At 33.9% G+C, this 19,119-nt stretch overlaps 1 protein-coding gene across 8 annotated transcripts in view; it reads left to right on the forward strand.

Moving 5' to 3' along the window:
- LOC104831700 (sodium channel protein type 2 subunit alpha-like) overlaps positions 1-19,119 on the forward strand; it is a 61,047-nt gene that overhangs the window by 23,365 nt on the left and 18,563 nt on the right. For all 8 annotated transcript variants that reach the window (XM_010567449.1, XM_010567472.1, XM_010567492.1 and 5 more), the window contains 6 exons: positions 553-726; positions 1,969-2,325; positions 3,939-4,424; positions 14,620-14,740; positions 15,323-15,477; positions 16,499-16,672. In XM_010567449.1, the coding sequence (XP_010565751.1) occupies positions 553-726; positions 1,969-2,325; positions 3,939-4,424; positions 14,620-14,740; positions 15,323-15,477; positions 16,499-16,672 (1,467 nt within the window). The remainder of the gene's footprint in view (positions 1-552; positions 727-1,968; positions 2,326-3,938; positions 4,425-14,619; positions 14,741-15,322; positions 15,478-16,498; positions 16,673-19,119) is intronic.

Consider the following 19,119-nt stretch of genomic DNA (forward strand, 5'->3'; position numbering starts at 1 on the left):
ATATCCTTACAAAAAGCCCAGTGCAAGAAATTCCAGCTTCCCATCTATTCCACCCATACTCTTCAACTCTGACCTAAAAGACAGACAGACTTTGGAGAGTCTGTCCTTAGGGAGTCTGACCTTAGAGAGTTTTTTCTAACACTTCTGTTTAGACTGTAGCAAGGAAAAAAAAAAGCTGTCAAATCTTCTTTTGCTTTACTGGGACTACCGTCTAGAAACAGGACTGGAAACACCTGATCATATCACATCATCTGCTGGACGGATAGTCCAGCACATAGCAGTCAAATATGAACTGGAGCTGAGCTGCCGACTGGTGAATAGCTTTTTATATGTTTATCAAACCTCTGCCCTCCTATATCTGTCCTGATTTAGTAATTTGTTTTTCATTATCAATTTTCAGTGTTTAGATGCAATTTGGAGATAGCAGTCAGCTATTTTTTATAGTAACAGGTACAGGCAGCAAGTATGAGAACTCAAGCTGGATTAGAAAAATTTACTCAGGTATATAAATTTCTCATAACACCTGAACTAATTAATTATATTTTGTTTTAGGTATTCACTGGGATATTCACAGCAGAAATGGTACTAAAGATAATTGCCATGGACCCTTATTATTATTTCCAAGAAGGCTGGAATATTTTTGATGGTATTATCGTTAGCCTTAGTTTAATGGAGCTCGGTCTTGCAAATGTTGAAGGATTATCTGTTCTTCGGTCATTCAGATTGGTAAAGACCTAGATAATTAAATATTTGCATGCAATTGTCTCATTAAAAAAAAAAGTGCTAATGCCTGTCATAATTACCAGTATTGTAAAGATATATACTTAAATGGCACACACTATTTTTCATATATGCCTAATTTGCATGCCATATTTGATAAGTACAAGTTTAAGATGTTTGTCAATTGAAATCCTTTGATATGTTTTGGTATCAAATTATCCTGTTGATATCCTATCCTACTGATATCCTTTGCCAGCATAAGACTAACTGCTACCTTTTGAGAATTTTGTAAATCTTTGTTATACTGATTTCATTAAGATTCATCAAAGCTGAATATCTGTAAAAACATACATATTGCCATCAACATAAAGAATCATCCCATTTTCAGTCTTTATATTGTGAACATTACTTTGTGTTACTCATAAAGGCCCTAAGTAGATCCTCTCTTCACAACATTTATTTTAATGGGCACTGAGAATAAACATATAGTAACTCCATTACATATAACAAAGAGTCATAATAATCTGACTTAAATTGAAATATTATTGAGTTTCTACTAGAAATGTCTTTTTTATAGCAATTAGTATTGTACACAAACTAATTTATAGGTATGTTAAACGGAGGCACAAGATTCATGATTTAAGTCTGTATTACTAATAGCTATCACATTACTTGAAAACCTAGGTTATTTCCTAATATATAGAGCAGGAAGGAGTGACTTAGTTTACTAGCACCAGTTGCAATGGTACCCTACTTCACATACCATAGTTTGGTTACTGAATATTATTTTTAAGTTAGCGTTTATGATTTGAATGGACGTGACAATACCAGCATCAAATTTTTGGTCAAAAATTGTCCTCTGACTAAGCCTGGAAGACCTAATGTGGTCCTGAGGGAAATGTGGAACAAAGCTAGCAAAGAGTGTGTAGTTAAGATGATGAAAAGAGTACAAACTTCTAAAATGTCTTTAAGAATTGTTCAGTAATCATCTGTAAGTGGACGTTTAAAAATACTAAAATCAAATGTGGTACAAACACAAATGATGGGGTTTTTTTCTATGTGCATCACTAAAATGAAATGCTGAACACTGCAGTTTAGGCAAATAGTCCATGCTCCCTGCTTTCCATTAAAATAATAATACGTACCTACTGAACAAATTAATCTACAGAAACATCTGGCTAAACAACTTGGACCTAGCTTCTATTTCATAAGTACCATTAATGATTCCTTTGCATTATTTTTTTTCAGCTTCGAGTTTTTAAGTTAGCAAAATCTTGGCCAACTCTAAACATGCTGATTAAGATTATTGGCAACTCAGTGGGAGCTTTGGGAAATCTGACCCTGGTGCTGGCCATCATCGTGTTCATTTTCGCTGTGGTTGGGATGCAGCTGTTTGGGAAAAGCTACAAGGAATGTGTCTGCAAGATCTCCAGTGACTGTGTGCTTCCACGCTGGCACATGCATGACTTTTTCCACTCTTTCTTGATTGTATTCCGAGTGCTGTGTGGAGAATGGATAGAAACGATGTGGGACTGCATGGAGGTTGCAGGCCAAACCATGTGCCTTATTGTTTTCATGCTGGTCATGGTGATCGGAAACCTAGTGGTATGTGATGAACGTTTTTGAACATTAACTCTGATGCAAAATGTACATAACTTACAGCTAGGCAATGAGAATGTTTGTCATACTTCTGTTTATAATTAAAACATAAATCTGATTCTGCTAGCTTTTGGGTAAAAACTTGTGATGATTCCCTTCTCCCCCTTTTCACTCATTTGCATACACTGAAATACTCTCACTATGTTTCCAGGAATTTAGGAATACACCAAAATGTCAACTCAAACACCCTATCATAGGAGTGCTGCAGCTAGTTTAGAGGTGCTCTTTAAATCCAAATGTCTTCCTAATTACTTTTGAAATAATAAGGCTTATGCTGCACCAGCTCCTAGGCAGCTGCTTCTTTGGAGAAAAAAAATCTAATGGACTATCTTACACATATTACAGCTAATTCCAGCACTAATACGTCTGACTTACTTAGTAAAAAAAAGTATATATCTTCAACTTAAGTACTGAACTTTTTAGCCTGTTTAGGTGTAAAAAACAAAAATGAAATACAGATTGATTGGACATCCATTCCAGCATAGAAATACTGTTCCAAATTCATATTGTCTTCTTTCTTCCAAGTGACTTTTTACCTTCAGCGTTCTTTTCTGGAATTGTGAAAGTCTGCAGAATTAAATTTCATAGAGAGTACAAATGAGAGACCTAACAAACACATTTAAGAAGGGGGAAGTTTATTTATGCCATTTTGCCATATCATGACAACTTTTGATGCTTGGTGGTGTAACAGACTGAAAGTATGAAATGATTAATTTCTTGTAAGCTTTAGTGAAATAGCTACAGATTATAGGAGATTATATTAAATGAACAATAACTATGATCAAATTCTGAGGCAATAAATGACAGTCTCAGGCAATACTGGTGCTAAGATTGTTACCTGCTGATGAAAGAAGTCTATTTCATTTTAAATTCCTACATAAGAGCAAACAAAATTTTCATTTTTTGCCAAGTGAAAAAGGAAAAAAAATCCAATTACAAATAATATAGTATTATTATAAATAATAGAGATTAAAGTGTAAAATTCATTTTAAATATTCCTTTTATCCTTTTATAATAAGCTTTATAGAATTTAAGAGGCACACCCAGAATTAACAGAAAACCACAGCCTCATGGTATAATCTTCCAAATAGTAATTAGAAAGTATAAGTAGGTTATTATAGCATTAACAGATAGAAGTTTCTAAAATATCTGCATCATAGAAACCAATCTAATTTTATGAATCATGTTTGTTTAATTCTACTTAAATTCCAAGTGATTTTAAGAGATTTAGACAGAAGCCTTTCAAACCTCTGATGAATGTGTATCGCTAGAATTTTTATAACTTTTTAAAAATTTTAGAGTCTAAGCAACCATGCTGCTTCAAACAAAGATCAAAAGTTTAAAATATTTAGGTATTAGCTTGTCTGTTTTCATCTTCTGAGTGAATACTGATCAAAACAAGTAAGGAGATCTTTTGTAATTTAAGGTGCTATATGGTTGTCTAAATTAGTGAATGTTGTTTTTTCAAAACAATGTGTGCTATTTGACAGTATCCTGTAAAAATACTCACTTCTTATATGTATGTATTTACTATACAGCTGTATTCTCTCATCTTTTAGGTATTGAACCTATTTCTGGCCTTGCTGCTGAGCTCATTTAGTTCAGACAACCTTGCTGCTACTGATGATGATAATGAAATGAACAATCTCCAGATTGCTGTGGCAAGGATTCAGAAGGGAATAGATTATGTTAAGAAAAAGATACAGGAGTTCATCCAAAAAGCCTTTGTTAGAAAGCAGAAAGCTTTAGAGGAAATCAAAGCACTTGAAGAGCTAAACAACAAGAAAGACAGCTGCATTTCCAATCATACCGCTGTTGAAATAAGCAAAGATCTGAATTATCTTAAAGACGGGAATGGAACTACCAGTGGTGTAGGCACAGGCAGCAGTGTGGAAAAATACGTAATTGATGAAAACGATTACATGTCATTCATAAACAACCCAGGCCTCACTGTGACAGTGCCAATTGCAGTTGGAGAATCAGATTTTGAAAATTTAAATACAGAAGAATTTAGCAGCGAATCTGATATGGAAGAAAGCAAACAGGTAGGATTTTTTCAATCTTAACAATTAAATTGTAGTCATGCATTTACATGTTTCTTAATTACATATTTAGAATTGTTTAAAAACTGTCTTATCCCATACAAATATATTTTATATTTTATTATTTTATGTAATTGTAATTCAAGAAAAGAAATAACCTACATGATGGGATATTAGGGCGTCCTTAGAGTTTACGTTTTTAATACTCTGTTTATTAGCATTTGAAAGATGTATCATTTTCAGTATGGTTATCTCTTTCACAACTTTATGAGGTTTTAGGACTAGCACACATTTCGTAAAGCATTCTTTCTGTAGTACCTATAATGTGATCAGGATTTATGGGATAAGAGTATTGTAGAAGGCTAAGGAACAATCAAGAGTACACAGCATTGCATACCCAATCAAATATAAGTGGAGAAAAAATATTTTTTTCTGTATTTAGGGTAGTTCTAAGAATGAACCCTGAGACATCATAAAGCAGTGATGTATTCTGGATTATCTAAAAAGTTTTGTGAGTAATACTCATACAGATTTTGGGTTCAGAGACTATGGCTGGCTGAATCGAAGTAATCCAGATACCAATCAATGTCATGATGAAGCAGTATCTCAAGTTATCCTGGAGAGCAGAATAATCTTGTAATATAGATGCATGTGGAAGCAGTTTACTTGAAATTACCATTGCTATTATTATTGTGCAAAGAGACAAAAGCTGGTCTAAAAACCAGAAGCCATGTGCCTCAAAGTATAAGTGGCTTAAATACCAGAAGTGGTCACAAACAGGTGCTACTCAAGGAAAACTTTGTATGTTGGAGTAATGTTCAATGACAAGCTAATAAATGCATTAGCAGAATATAATTATATTCAATGCCATTAGAAATGTAGGAACTGTGAGGTTTAAGGGACCAGGAACCATGGATAAATATGTTTTCAGTTAGATTAGAAGCTCTGGTGTTGTGTGATAACTCATTAATACAAAAGGGTTTCATTACCGTAAAGAAAGTTCTACAAAGAAGCCCTGCATTCATTACTGTATCATAGCTGTATAGCTGCCATATTTGCAAATAATGCTGTATTCCTCAGCAATACCAAACCATACCACAAAACTTTAATGGATAGACATGATCCAGTTAATCATAGTTGGGGTTTTTTTGCTAAAGAACATGAAGGAACTTAAAGAGTGTGTGTTTATTTGCAACTGCAAAGAAAGTTACTCTGCACAACAACTGTAAGATTAAGAGCAAGATATTCTATCATCTCAGTTGTTCAGTTATGAGACAAATATTTTCAATGCAGATGTATGAGATAGTATAGCAGTAGTGCTTATCCAGAAAAATTTAAGGATATAAGAGATACAAGAAGTGTAAAGTGATATAATTTATGAGATCAACTACTATTAAAAAAAAAAAGCTTTCAGAGTTACTCTGGGTCTGAGAGTATTTTTCATCTGAGCTGATCTAATAAAAGTTAATTGTCTTTTCCAATGAATCTTGAGCAAAGTATTCTAAGTCTTTTCATATATTCTGATGTTCTTTACAATGACATTTTACTACAAATTTTCTGCTTTCCTTAGTTTTGATAGCAGTTAGTTTTCATAAACACAGTGATGAGTGCCTTCCTAGTAACATCATCTTATGAAGTTACATGCCTAAAAATTTCATGAATATGTTACTTTTTAAAAAGTTTGTAATATGCCTTAGGAAGTTGGGAGGCTTATAAGCTGTGCAGATGCTAAATGTGTTGGTTACGTGACATGTTAGCTGCAGCAGCAGAGCTGGCTTGGGAAGTTCCCATCCACACGTGGCTCCTGATCCCCTGTCAGTCTTTACTTTCTTTGCTACAGTGCTTGTGGGTCCGTACTATAAGGCACGTCACTAGAGTGATGTAAGTTAAATAACATCATCCCATAGGTATTACTTATTTATTTCTTCTCTAAGATGGATTGAATGCTTAAGTTTACAGTGTACTGCCATATATTTTATCAGGACAGCTGAAGAAAAAATAAAATGCTTTGCAAAGGCAGAAACTCCTCTGCTTTCCAAGTGAATATATGATGTACGTACACCCCCCAAAAATGGATTAAAAGCCCTTGTTGTGCTGAGAAGTTCTGAATTATACCGATTTCAGGGTGACTTTCACAAGTCAATTGCTCTGTTCATTCCCATCTTTGCCTGGTTCAGACATCATGCTTTTTTCTTCTAAGGCCATCCTGAAGATTCAGGACCGTAAAAAATAAAAAGGGATTTTGCTTTTTTTTTTTTTTATGGACTTCAGATGTATCCGTATGTCTTCAGGAAAAGAAACCAAATCCAAAAGTCTGTACAAGCAATTTGAAAGTGAAAATTTCAGGTGACTGTGGGAAATCCACCAGTAAATGATGGATGGTGTTTATATTAAGAACTTGTGGAGAAATTTTAAATGGGGATAGGATAAGTTTAGAACTTCTGTGGAGCCTCAAGATTTCCATAGAATGTAATTATCACTACCATTGTGAAGCTGGAGCAATAGTGCTTCCCTCAAGTTCTGCTCACACACAACTGTTTAGCATTTAACTGTCTGACATGTATTCGTACAGTGCAAGTGTGCATATTGTGAACGGTACCTAATAAGACAGGAATTTCTTACCAGTGCCCTGAAAACTGTGAATTCTATATTAATTGCAGTTTCTGTTCTGTATTCCTTATTCCATTCCTTCTGGATGGTTTTTAGGGAAAGGATAAAGTGCTTTTTTTCATTGTGTGTATAAAAAACCACCTGCTTTGGTAATATACAAACAGATGTTCTGGCGTGTGACAGGAATTTGTAAAGATTCCCAATCTTCTCCTACCAAGTCAACAGTACTGTTGAATCTTTTGCTGCCTTCTGATTGTCTTTTGAAGAAGATAAAGAGTGTATTGGCACAGCATTTAAGTTACCTCTCTAGAACAGTACACCATTATTTGCTTTATTTTGCCTCTCAAGGAATACCACTGAGACAACATTCCTGCTAGGAGAAGGCCTGGTCTGCAAAAGGAGGGATAAGAGATGGGGCAGAACTTTCCCTGCCTTAACTGTGGCAGTACGTAGCAACTAAAATACCCTCAGGAGGTATCCCCTTTAATAACTTTTTATTTAACAACACAGCTGTGGGAAGCTAGATCTGCACAGGAACTGTAAAATGAACCATTTTTTTTCTGGTGTCTTACTGACTGTCACTGATGTTAAGAGCACAATGATTATTTAAAGTCTGTCAGCAATAAGAGGTCATGCTAGAAGTGGGGCAGGGGCTGTGTGTCCCTGAGGAGCATGCAAAAAGCAGGTCATTACTATAGAAATTGTCACTGTGGTGAGTGAGGAAAAAAATTGTAATTTTTCCTATTTATATAGTACACCTATATACTATGGTACAAAATAACTAGCCACCAAGTTTCTTTTGGAAGGCTGGTTCCTCCCCTGCCCCCCCCACCCCCCCGGGTTCATAAAAACACTTTCTAATTAATTTTTTAGTTAATAACTTCCCAAATCTGCCAGAATCCATTCTGGAACCTGGTTGCAAGTTCCAGACGTAAACAAGATCTTCCTAATACTTATCACTAGAAATTTGGGGAAGTCTCTGGATGAAACAGAACAATAACATTTATTCAATTTAAAAGTTACCCACTACCAAAAGTACCTGAAAGAAGCGAACATTTCACTGATACTTTGAAGGAGGATTTTTTTAATATCTACTATCAGAAAATAGAGGTGAAATACCCAATGAAATAACTATCAGAAATAACAGATTTCTGTTTTGAAAATCAGATACTTGAGATAATTAACTTTGAAGATAATAAGAAAATTATAAGCAACAAAAGGGGATAATTTAGTATTTTTTAAAGTTACCATTGTGGATGCTGTTTCTATTCTAAAATATGCCTGCTAATCAGTGAAATGAATGCACTATGTTAATCTTACCAAACATAAGAATCCTAGCTATTCTATTTCTGTACCACTTAACAACTGTTCATTATATCTGAATCACAACTTCATAGAATAAAGTTTTGGATTTCAGCATGGAAAAGTAATTACAAATGTATTAATCAGTTACGGAAAGCTTACTTCACAACTAAAAAAATACATATTCCTACAGGCCTATATCATTCAGAATTCCAAAAGCCTTTCTATCTACAGTGTATGTGCAGTAAGTACAAATTCAGATTGGAGAAGTAATGCTGCTCAATTAACTTCTGAAATCACAACAGATGGTTTTAATAAAATTTAAAATATCCTTCATCATCTAATCCCCTGAATTTTCAAAACAAGGAGTAAGTTCAGTTTTCTGATTGGCTTCACCAGTGCCTTTGTGCCTAGGTGAAGTAAAAAGACAGGAACACAGTTATTGCATTCCCAAAAGTTAAGCACTGCCATTGGGCTTCAATAAATTTCTTAGCCAAAACATACCCAGTAGTGATTTGCTGGATGATTTTTTATAACATTTCTTTTAAAATATCCAACAATCTAAATTCCCCTTTTCTAAAACTGACCATTTCTGGGACGGTATCTTCAAAAGTCACAGATTCTTTAAGTTGTGGACTAGCTGTGGATAACTAATGAATGAAACCATATCTCTGGATATACTGATGGGCCATTGTCTGGACACCAATAAAATCCTCTTTTGAAACATTTAGAGGGAGAGGTTATAGAGTCAGAAGTATATAGCATACTAAATCTAAACTAGAAACTTACACAATACGATACTTCTTCACATTTAATTTGAACAGAAATTAAGGAGGTGTATTCTCATTGAGATCTACCACCATTATTAGAGGATGAAGGAGGAATGGGAAGACATACATCTTCAAAGTATTTTGCTTACTGTATGTACATTTTTGGCAAATAAGAAATAATCACATAGTCAGTTAAATGAAGACTAGAACATTAAACAGAAAAAACCCTTAAAATTTTGATTAATATGCATTAATCAAATTGCACTATATAAATACTGGAATACTTTCCAAACCTGCTAACCATGTCTTTACTAATTTAATTCATTGTATTTTTATTTATGAAGCACGATTTCAGAGTCCAGATTCTTAGGTCCAGCTTCTGCATTTCTTATTTCTCTAAAATAAACTAACAAGTTCTGTAGAAAAGTTTGTTGAACTTTTCGGGTGTTATGTATTTCCCTTTTTGCCAACTGATCATAAAATATTTAATAATTATGTTTTAATTGTCTTAAAGCCATGTTTGAATTAGAGATTCCAAAAAGAGGAAAACTAGAGATCCTGTGTCTTGAACTTCACTACCTACCATTCTTACTTCTCACAGGGGTAAAACCAAGCTGGAGCAATCAAGAATGCAGCTCTGGTGCTTTTTAACCAGGTAGAGCAACGTGTCACCATTTTCACACAGGTTACCTAAGCAAGTTATACATATATATGTATATATATATATAATCACTTTTTAATGGATTTTGACTGGCCTGCATGCTATTCAGCTATGTACCTTCCCTATCCATTGCAAGACAGTAGAAACATGCACAGCTGCTCTCTGCTGAGTCACGGGACTCACGTCACAGCATGGTCAGGCGGGATTGGCAACCCCGACATATTTTTTAACTCTGCTAATGATTTTTCTGGATATTTTGATACAGTCTTTAGCAATAACTGCATGCTCTACAGGTTTTGAAGTATGAATCATAAGAGTACTGGAATGTTATATGTTAAAGAGGCCAAAGAAAAAGGGAGCATGCATAGTTTTTAAAGAATAAAAACAACCCTTTTTGATTCAGCCCTTATAAATGTAAATTTTTAATGAAATGCATTAAGTGATTTATGTAATGATTACTGCCACAACTTCAGCTCCTTAATGAACAACATTTAAACTATTGCAGTAGCTACTTGCATAAAAATTACACTGTTATGCTTTTAAACCTACATTGCACTGTAATGCAAATATTCAAGATGCTACAAACTACATTCTGTATTCATTTGGGCAGTGCATATCTTGAGTTTTATAAACTGTAAGCAGAGCCGATAGTTTCATAATTGCTAAAATTATACTTAGCAAATAACCCACCTTAAAAAACTCTCAAAGCAAAGCATTTTACAAATACTGTTTTCTTAAACTTTAAACTCCTTCATAAATAGCAGTATTTTGGAATGTGTTTCACGATAGCAGTCTGTGACTGAGTTGGGGGACTTTACTTGGTGCAAATTAGAAAGACTATGGAGTAGTTGGCATAATTTTTATAAAATTCCATATATATTTACCCTAGGTAGTTTTTCATTATAGGCAAGTATAATGTTCATTGATGCATAATTGGCAGAGCCTTCAGGAATAAGGACAGCAAATATTGCACAGGAGCCAAAGATACATGAAACTAAGGAGGTCAAATTACCTTAGTAAAACTAGGTGTCAAAATTTTGTTGGGATTGAGATTTCAGTCCTATAGCAGGATTCAAATCTGTTTCCTTCAGGCAGAGTCTCACTGGCTTCAAAAGGATAACCAAATGGTTCATTTTGTACCATTGATTATAGTGTAGTATGATCTACCCATATTATATCGTGTTATAAATTGTCCAGAGATGCCAAAAGAAATTCATACTGGTATGTATTCTGAAAATTCTGAGATTTTACTGATTAAATTTTAAACCAAGATATGCTTCAAACATCAAATAAAACTCTAAGGAAAGAGATTTTTAAAGTGGTTTTCTTAATATTATATAAAAGTCAAATATCATAAGATCTGAGATTTAAAGTCAGTTTAGAATCACTTTGGAATCATTGATCCCCATTATTTTATATTTTGTCACTCAATTACAGTGCAGCTTTCAAGATTCAAAGGATAAAATCACATGGCTGAATTACTAAAGGCAATTTGTAATGGCTGAATCCCTTTATTTGTCACTTGAATCATGAAGCCGTTTGTAAAGCTTAAAATTTTAGTAGCCTGCTCTTGCTCTTATTGAAATCTAGAACAAAAACAAATGAATGAGAGCAAGACTGGGTCTTAAGTGAATGCATTTTCCTGTAAATGGGCACATTAACATGCTGTTGGTCAAAGCTTGTTTTAATGATCTAAGCTGTTGAAAAGAGATGCACTGCTCTGAAAGGACAGTATGGAGGCTGATTATACATATATTAACCAAGTATTTGGGTTGGTGATGAAGCATTTTTTTAATTTTCTATCCTATACAAGAGTAGCTATAATACTATTTTCAGAAAAATATAATCCCATTCAGGTAGTTTTTTTTATTTTATTTTATTTTTGTGTGTGATTTCCACAGTATTGCTCAGGCTTCTGCTCTAGTCAAGCATGTGGTTTTGCTGATTCAGGCCTTGAGAATGCTGCATCATAAGCAATTGCTTTCAAATGTATCTTTGTAAAGGAAAATGTGATATCACTGAAGATGCAAATAAGTATTTACAGGGCATGGCGTGTTCTAGAGGCTGATAATCACACTTATGAGGTGAAAAGAAGATTTTGTTAATCCATCACGTATCTTCAGTTTCCTATTAGTTCTATTAGTTTTATTGCTAGAAAAAAAGATCATTAAAGTCACCTTATTTAAAATGCAATGGTTCTTTCCTAATTTAGGGTCTTGAAGCAAAGAAGAGGAGTTTTATTAACTTAATGAGGTTTTTTTATAATGCAATTGTTTAAGATTATTTGAAAAATAATGAAGAGAATGCTTTATGTGAAAAATAATGAAGGGGATTATAGTAGGTTTTGTTTGTACTGATTATAAATTGCACTTCTATTACTTGGTTTTTAGCAACTATGCTGACAAGGACTATCTGCAACAGAGTTTACAAGGGAAGATGCAGTTAAAAAATTGACTGCTTTAATTGGCACTCATATAGATTAATAATTGATGCTTACTGTGAACCTTTATCTTGCTACTATTAAGTCAGTAATTGATTTAATGATGATGGATCAGGCCATGAATTAGTTTTAATTTTCCTAACTTGAATGTGACAGATTATTATTTTCACAATATTTGGTTTTTATTTAATGAAGAAACTGCCTATAATTTCAGTGACAAATTTCAGACTTCTTATTTCTTTGTATTACAATGATATATAATAAGAGAGTTAATTCACAAAACTATTTCCTTTTTAAAAGAGAGCCTGATGTGCGGATAATAAGGTGGTGTGCTAATAACACTTAATATAGCATACATTAATGTGCATTTTGGTCTGTAAATGTAATACAGAAAGCAAAGTTTAAAATATTCTCACTACATGAGGTACACAATATTTTATTTCAGACTTAGTGCTCTACATGACTGGTAATAAAAAGATTCCATTTAGAGGCAATACGGCTGTAACTATTTTACATATATAAATTTTGGAAATCACAGAGGAAGTGCAGTATGAAAAAGGAAACATGATATTTTAACATGGTAACTAAGCAAAAATTAACCATTGGAAAATCCAAATCTCAATGTATTTATCCAAATCTTTTCACATTTGTCAGTGTGATTTTCCATGTATGACAGATCATGATATTTAAAAAAGGAAAGAATGGTTTTCAAACTCATACCTGTGTGCTTGTCAGAAATCTTTTCTATTATGGGACAAGTCCTTTATTTTTGGTCACAATGCAGTAGCAGCCATGTAGCCTGAGGTTTGAGTGGCCATATATTGGCTACATTTGCATGTGTGTGTGTGAGGGCAGCTTCTTGAAACTTAACCCTGAAATTATCTATCACCCAACATGAATTTTTTTTTTAAACTTAATTAATCTCAGGTAAGAGTTGAATATGAGGAAAGAATTGCTTACCAAACTATATAAAGATATATGTGCCACTTACTTCATTTCTGGCAGAAAAGAAGGTCTTAGCTCCCAATGCATTTTTCTGAAGGGACTGGGTTTTAACTGAAGAGTTAAGTAACTAGTTTTAATTTGCAGCAGTGTCTCTGAAGAAGAGAATACACGGAAATGCCTCTCTAAAAAGTTATTGTTTATTATTTGTTGCAAAATCATTCAAATAATCTGAATAGTATTTTTTTATATTCTAAAAATGTCACTATCTTGAAAGCTAAATGTAAAAGTAATTTGTATTAAGCATTCTTTCAAAACATTTGTATAGAAAGGTCTTCATATAGGTCAAAGGGCATGACCAGATCTGCTTAGCTGAAACCACAACTCTAGTCTGTGACCAAATGCCCTTTTGTTACATCAGTGCCTGTACAGTTTAAAGTATTTAAGTTAGAGGTGCATTCTAGATTACCCCCTGAAATTCCTATGTATTACTGCTACATAGTATAAACCAGAAGTATTTCACTACCATGCTTTTTTTAATGTTGCTTTCTGATTACAAGCCTTATTTCACAGTAAAAAAGAATGTATTTTGGATGAAAGCAATTAAAGACACAAACAGTACAAACTCTATGTCCAATTATTGCATTAGTTGCATGCATCTTTAGCAGGTTTGTCCTTTCAAAATATGCTTCTTAAAAGGACAAAATTATGGGCAGTCATGCATGACTGATAAACAGCTTGACCTGATCCAAATTTCAATGTACTTGGTAAGAAGTTACTTAATTTCAGTTGCTTTATATCACTCTCCAGTTCTTGCAGTTTTCAGATCTAGAAGTGCTTTTACTGCAGTAAGGACTATAGTATTTCACTGTACACAAAAGTAATAGAATGATAGAAAAATTTGGGATGGAAAGGACCTCAGGAGGTCTCTCAATATGCAGAAGAGACTGGAATGCAAAGAAGATATTTCAGATCTGGTAATTTGTGCTTTCTGCAAAAATTAATTAAACTGTGCAGAAATTTGCCATTAAATGCCATTAAATTTACAACTTTTTAATCCAGATATGGTGTATGTTTGTGAAAACACCATCTGTAGTGGACATGAAGATATATGTGGAGCTTTCTGCTAGTTCATTTTGCTGGGAAAATTAAAACATATTTTCAATGTAATCCAGTATAGTAAAGAAAATGAAATAACTCGAGAGCATGGTACATGCAAGCTCTCCAGTTTTAATACTACTGAGAATACGTGGATCAGGTTAGTAGCCAAATTATATTTAATTGTTCCCTGTGAGAAGATAAACTATACAATATACATGTCATGACTATGTTTTTACTTATGGTGATGCATATTTATCAGTATAAATTTAGCGTTCTTCAAAAGTCAGAGACTGGCATGATTTGATTTAGTATCATTTTTTAAAGAATATGTATCTAATGAAAAAAAATTGTTCTTTGGAACTTTACTTGCAGAAACTAAATGCATCCAGTTCATCAGAAGGCAGCACAGTTGATATTGCTCCTCCTGGAGAGGGCGAGCAAGCAGAAATTGAAAGTGAAGAAGCTCTCGAACCAGAAGCCTGTTTTACAGAAGGTTGTAGAATAACTGTTGACTTATGAGATGTATTAGTAAAATGGCATTATTTCTAGGCATATTTAAATTCTTGAGACTTTCAAATCTGCTGGACCTTCATGACCAATTGAAAGAAAATACTCATAGCCTAGAGTGCTGGAAATCAGATGCCAAAACAAGGTTTCCCTAGGCTTTGAGTAACTTAATCTGCCTGGCCACTGCATATGTCCTGTTACTAAGAAACTTCATTAACTTTTCTATTCTTAAAATGCTTCTCAGTTATTTGAAAGGGCCCTTGAAATTTGCAACAAATTAATTTTTGTGAGACTCCATCAACAAATGGAACAGTTACATGCCAACAGTCAAAAATATCAATGTTTTTTGGACTGAGTTTACTCATAATTACATCTACTATTGTCTGGTTTGTCTCCAAATTACTCAGCTAAATTCAGATATTCAGCATCCTATAAAAGAGAATTCCAGTGTTTAATTTATAAAATTATTATAAAATTTGTTAAAGCTTCTAACAATGTTGATACCTCAGTAAATATTGACTTTGAAATAGTTTGCTTTTGGATCCTAATATCTCTTAATCTAATGCAGGTTGTGTGCAGAAATTTCCATGTTGTCAAGTAAGTATAGAAGATGGCAAAGGAAAAATTTGGTGGAATCTTAGAAAAACCTGCTACAGTATAGTTGAGCACAACTGGTTTGAGACTTTCATTGTCTTCATGATTCTTCTCAGCAGCGGAGCTCTAGTAAGTAGAAAAAAATTGCAGATGCTGAAATATTTAGATATCTCCTTAGAAGCAACAGCAAAATTCAAATTTGCTTCAGGACTTGTTTTGCTTGGAGCTGTATAAAATTACCTGCATTCCATCATTTCAGGATGGAATGAAACTTGGCCCAAACTTGAAAAAGTTTGTTAAATTTCACATGTACTTTTTTAGTGATACTTTTGGTTTACCACCGTAAAGCTGATGCAATTTTATTTAAGCCAGCATAGCTACTCAAGATTCAAGCTGCCTACCAATTTTCAGCATGTTTATCAAGAGATTTGAGTACAAAGGACCACTGTTAACTGTGAATATATAGCTAAATGTATGATTTTAAATCCTTAATTCCTTGTAGGCTCAGCCACTTCTTGGATTCTGATTACGAAAGACCATACAAAAAATGGAATAATTACTTCATTCTCTTCCTTTTTTGGAGGCAGGAGATAGGGAAGAGTGTGATAGCAAATTAAACCTAACAACCACTTTTCAACAAAATTACATTACCTACCTTTCCAGCTTTACTCAAGTTGAACATTTGCTACAGTATCAATGTGCATAGTGTACATTCTAGCAAATACACTGCTCTTTAATTTGACTTTTAGAGATAAGTTTGATTAATAGAGCATAGAAATGTAATCTCCCTAACCACTTCCTAGAATGGAATATACAAATTTGGAACAGATTTTGTATAAGAAAGGGTGTTTTGTGTGTGTATGTGAGTTTCTTAATATCACTGTGGACAAAAATTCATGCTTTGAGTTTATTTCTTCATTCATTAGGAAAATAGGACATATATATATGTTCAACCCCAGACAGGGCAGAATACATAAAGTTGCTCCAATTTGTAGTTTGATTAAAGTTGGGAAATACGTAAAATAAGAGGATGCAGAAGAACAAGGGAAAAGATTAGCTCCGACCTACTTATTTTTTATTTTTTATTCCTTATTTTTATCATTTATGTTCTGTGAAACATTAGTAATACCTGAATATATTTCTTTCATAGGCTTTTGAAGATATCTATATTGAACAGCGCAAAACTATCAAGACCATGCTGGAATATGCTGACAAAGTTTTTACATATATTTTCATTTTGGAAATGCTTTTAAAATGGGTAGCATACGGTTTTCAAATATATTTTACTAATGCCTGGTGCTGGCTGGACTTCTTGATTGTTGATGTAAGTACACAGTCTTTAATATTGCAAAATTCCCTATAGCAAAGCCCATTATGTTGTAAAACTCATTATTACTAAGTGATCTTCTTATAAACATGCAAAAATAATTCACATTGTATAGTTATACTGCACTAGTAATAGCCTGCAGTGATCTGTATGTGTTATTTAAAGTAAATTTATATGCCAGATGGAAAAGGATGGCTGGGCATAAGTTTGCTCATTCTTCATGGTTAATAATTTCATACTCAGGATGTATCATACTTGAGATTTTATGAGGAAAAAATTAATTTTGCAACATGTTATTTTCATACTACCCTACATACTTACCTTTCATACATAATCATGCTATGATCATACTGCCTTATTCCTTAGCAAAGAAGACACTACATTGCACAAGTTTCTTCTACAAACACTGCAGCTTTGCAAGTGAAACAATACATCTGGTCCAGATTTCATCTGAGTTCTCAGAACTTCGTCCTCCCAAACTATCCTGTTATCATTTTTAGTAAAACAGAATGACAGTGGCTATTTGGTCTAAAAATTAATTAGTTTTAATGGGCTGACAATCTGCAATAGTTAAATGAGCTATGACTTGGCAGGGTTTATGATAGAAGACAATACAAGGTTTCTTGGCTGCCTTCCCAGCTGTGATAAACTTCTGTGCAAAGGCCTTGCTTATGTAGTCAGAAGGGATCAAAGCTGGGTTTAGTCCCAGATTATTTTAGTCTCTTGCCTTCACACATTATCTGACCCGGTTCATTGGCTATACATGTTCTCAGTGTGGAACTGAGAGATGGCATCTCAGGGCAAATATGCATTTATAGTAATTTCTGCCCAAGCTACCATATTTCTTGAGAAGTTTGCATAAATCCTGGTCCCATAAATACTTATTCCTTATGAATATATAATAGAAATGTATCGGATTTGTGACTCCCAGAGGGGAAAAAACCTAGCTAGATTGGCCCATAACTCAAAATGGAAGACCTTCTCTTTTTTTTAACCTGAGGAATTTAGTTTTGTTATACTGTCAATCTCTAGCTCTGTCTTGAAAATCTGTGCTTGAATGGAGCAGTGTGAATGGTTTTCTTAAGAGGATTTTAATGCAGAAGACAGATGCTCCCTTCCAGGATTATGTTAAGAATGGATTTTTTTTTTAGATAAACTACGACTCATGTTTTAATTATTCTTTTTTGTAACATAAACCTAAACAGATTACTCTAAGCCATACTCCATGGTTTCTTAATAATAGTTTAGCCTCACAGATGCTGTTATCTGAGCAGGCTCTCAGAACATATAAAGAACATCATCATAAGTAAAGCATCCATTTTGCCAAATTTTTACTCATAATTTTTAATTTTATAAACAAAAGCATGACTAAATGAGATTGGAACCTTCTACTTTTGAAGAATAATATTCAGTGTTCCAGAAAGTGGTAAAAAATGTCTTACTGTGCCTAAGGCTAATTCAGCGATTCCTTTAGCACCACCAGACAGCACTTGAAAGAAATACATGAACTCATGTTATCTTCCTGTAGAAAAGCAGAGAATCTACACTGCTTTAACAGGCAGTTTAAACAGGTGTGATTCAGTGGCATTCTCCCAGTGAGAACACCAGTAAGCCCTTCTTCATTAGAAGTGACTAAAGTCAATCAAATTGTTTAATTCCATCCTCTAAAGTTATTCAAGAGTAAACACTGATAGTCCTTTAGGGCTTTGACCTTTAATATCTTACATACCTGAGTCTCTGACTGTGAGAAATAGCCATAGTTGCTCTCAGTGATTGTGACCAAATTAGATTTTAATAATTACACAAAGAAATGGCAATTTTCAGCACTGTCAGTTTACAGCCATGACAGATGACTCTTGGTACATCTGGCTATCTCAGTTTAAGACCTTATCATGCCATCTCTCCACCCCACTCTTCTGCTAGATGCAACAGTATCTGTAGCAAGGAGCAGGTATTTGGGTGGAGTGCCTTATCTACCCAAAATCACAATCTGGTAAATTAGTTCAAACACATTTATCAGCGGTATAAGCAAAGAGACTGAATTTTGGATGCACGCAGCTGAGAAGCAGGGACATACTCACTTTTTTGGGGGAGACTAATTCTGGCAGAGTTATCCAGTAACAGCTTGAGACAGCAATATCTTAACTCAGTACAACTGGGTTACTATATACTGTAGAGCATGTCATCCTGTACCTTGGTTTTTGCTCTTATCCCTTTTTCTAGAAGCCATCTGTCATAAGTTTATTATGTCTAGGTACATAACACATTACAGCTATAATGACTCTAAGATGTCTTTGCCACATACAAAGCTAGGAGATATGACATCAAGGAAGGAGATAGGGTATCTGGGAATACCCAATGAGTTTGTCAGTTATTAAATTTGTTTGTGTAGTTTGTTGTTACAATATGTAATCTTAGATAATCTTAAGTGGATACCATTTTAT

Source organism: Haliaeetus leucocephalus, unplaced genomic scaffold, assembly GCF_000737465.1.
Source record: "Haliaeetus leucocephalus isolate CR32 unplaced genomic scaffold, Haliaeetus_leucocephalus-4.0 Scaffold1, whole genome shotgun sequence".
NCBI classification, from domain to species: domain Eukaryota; kingdom Metazoa; phylum Chordata; class Aves; order Accipitriformes; family Accipitridae; genus Haliaeetus; species Haliaeetus leucocephalus.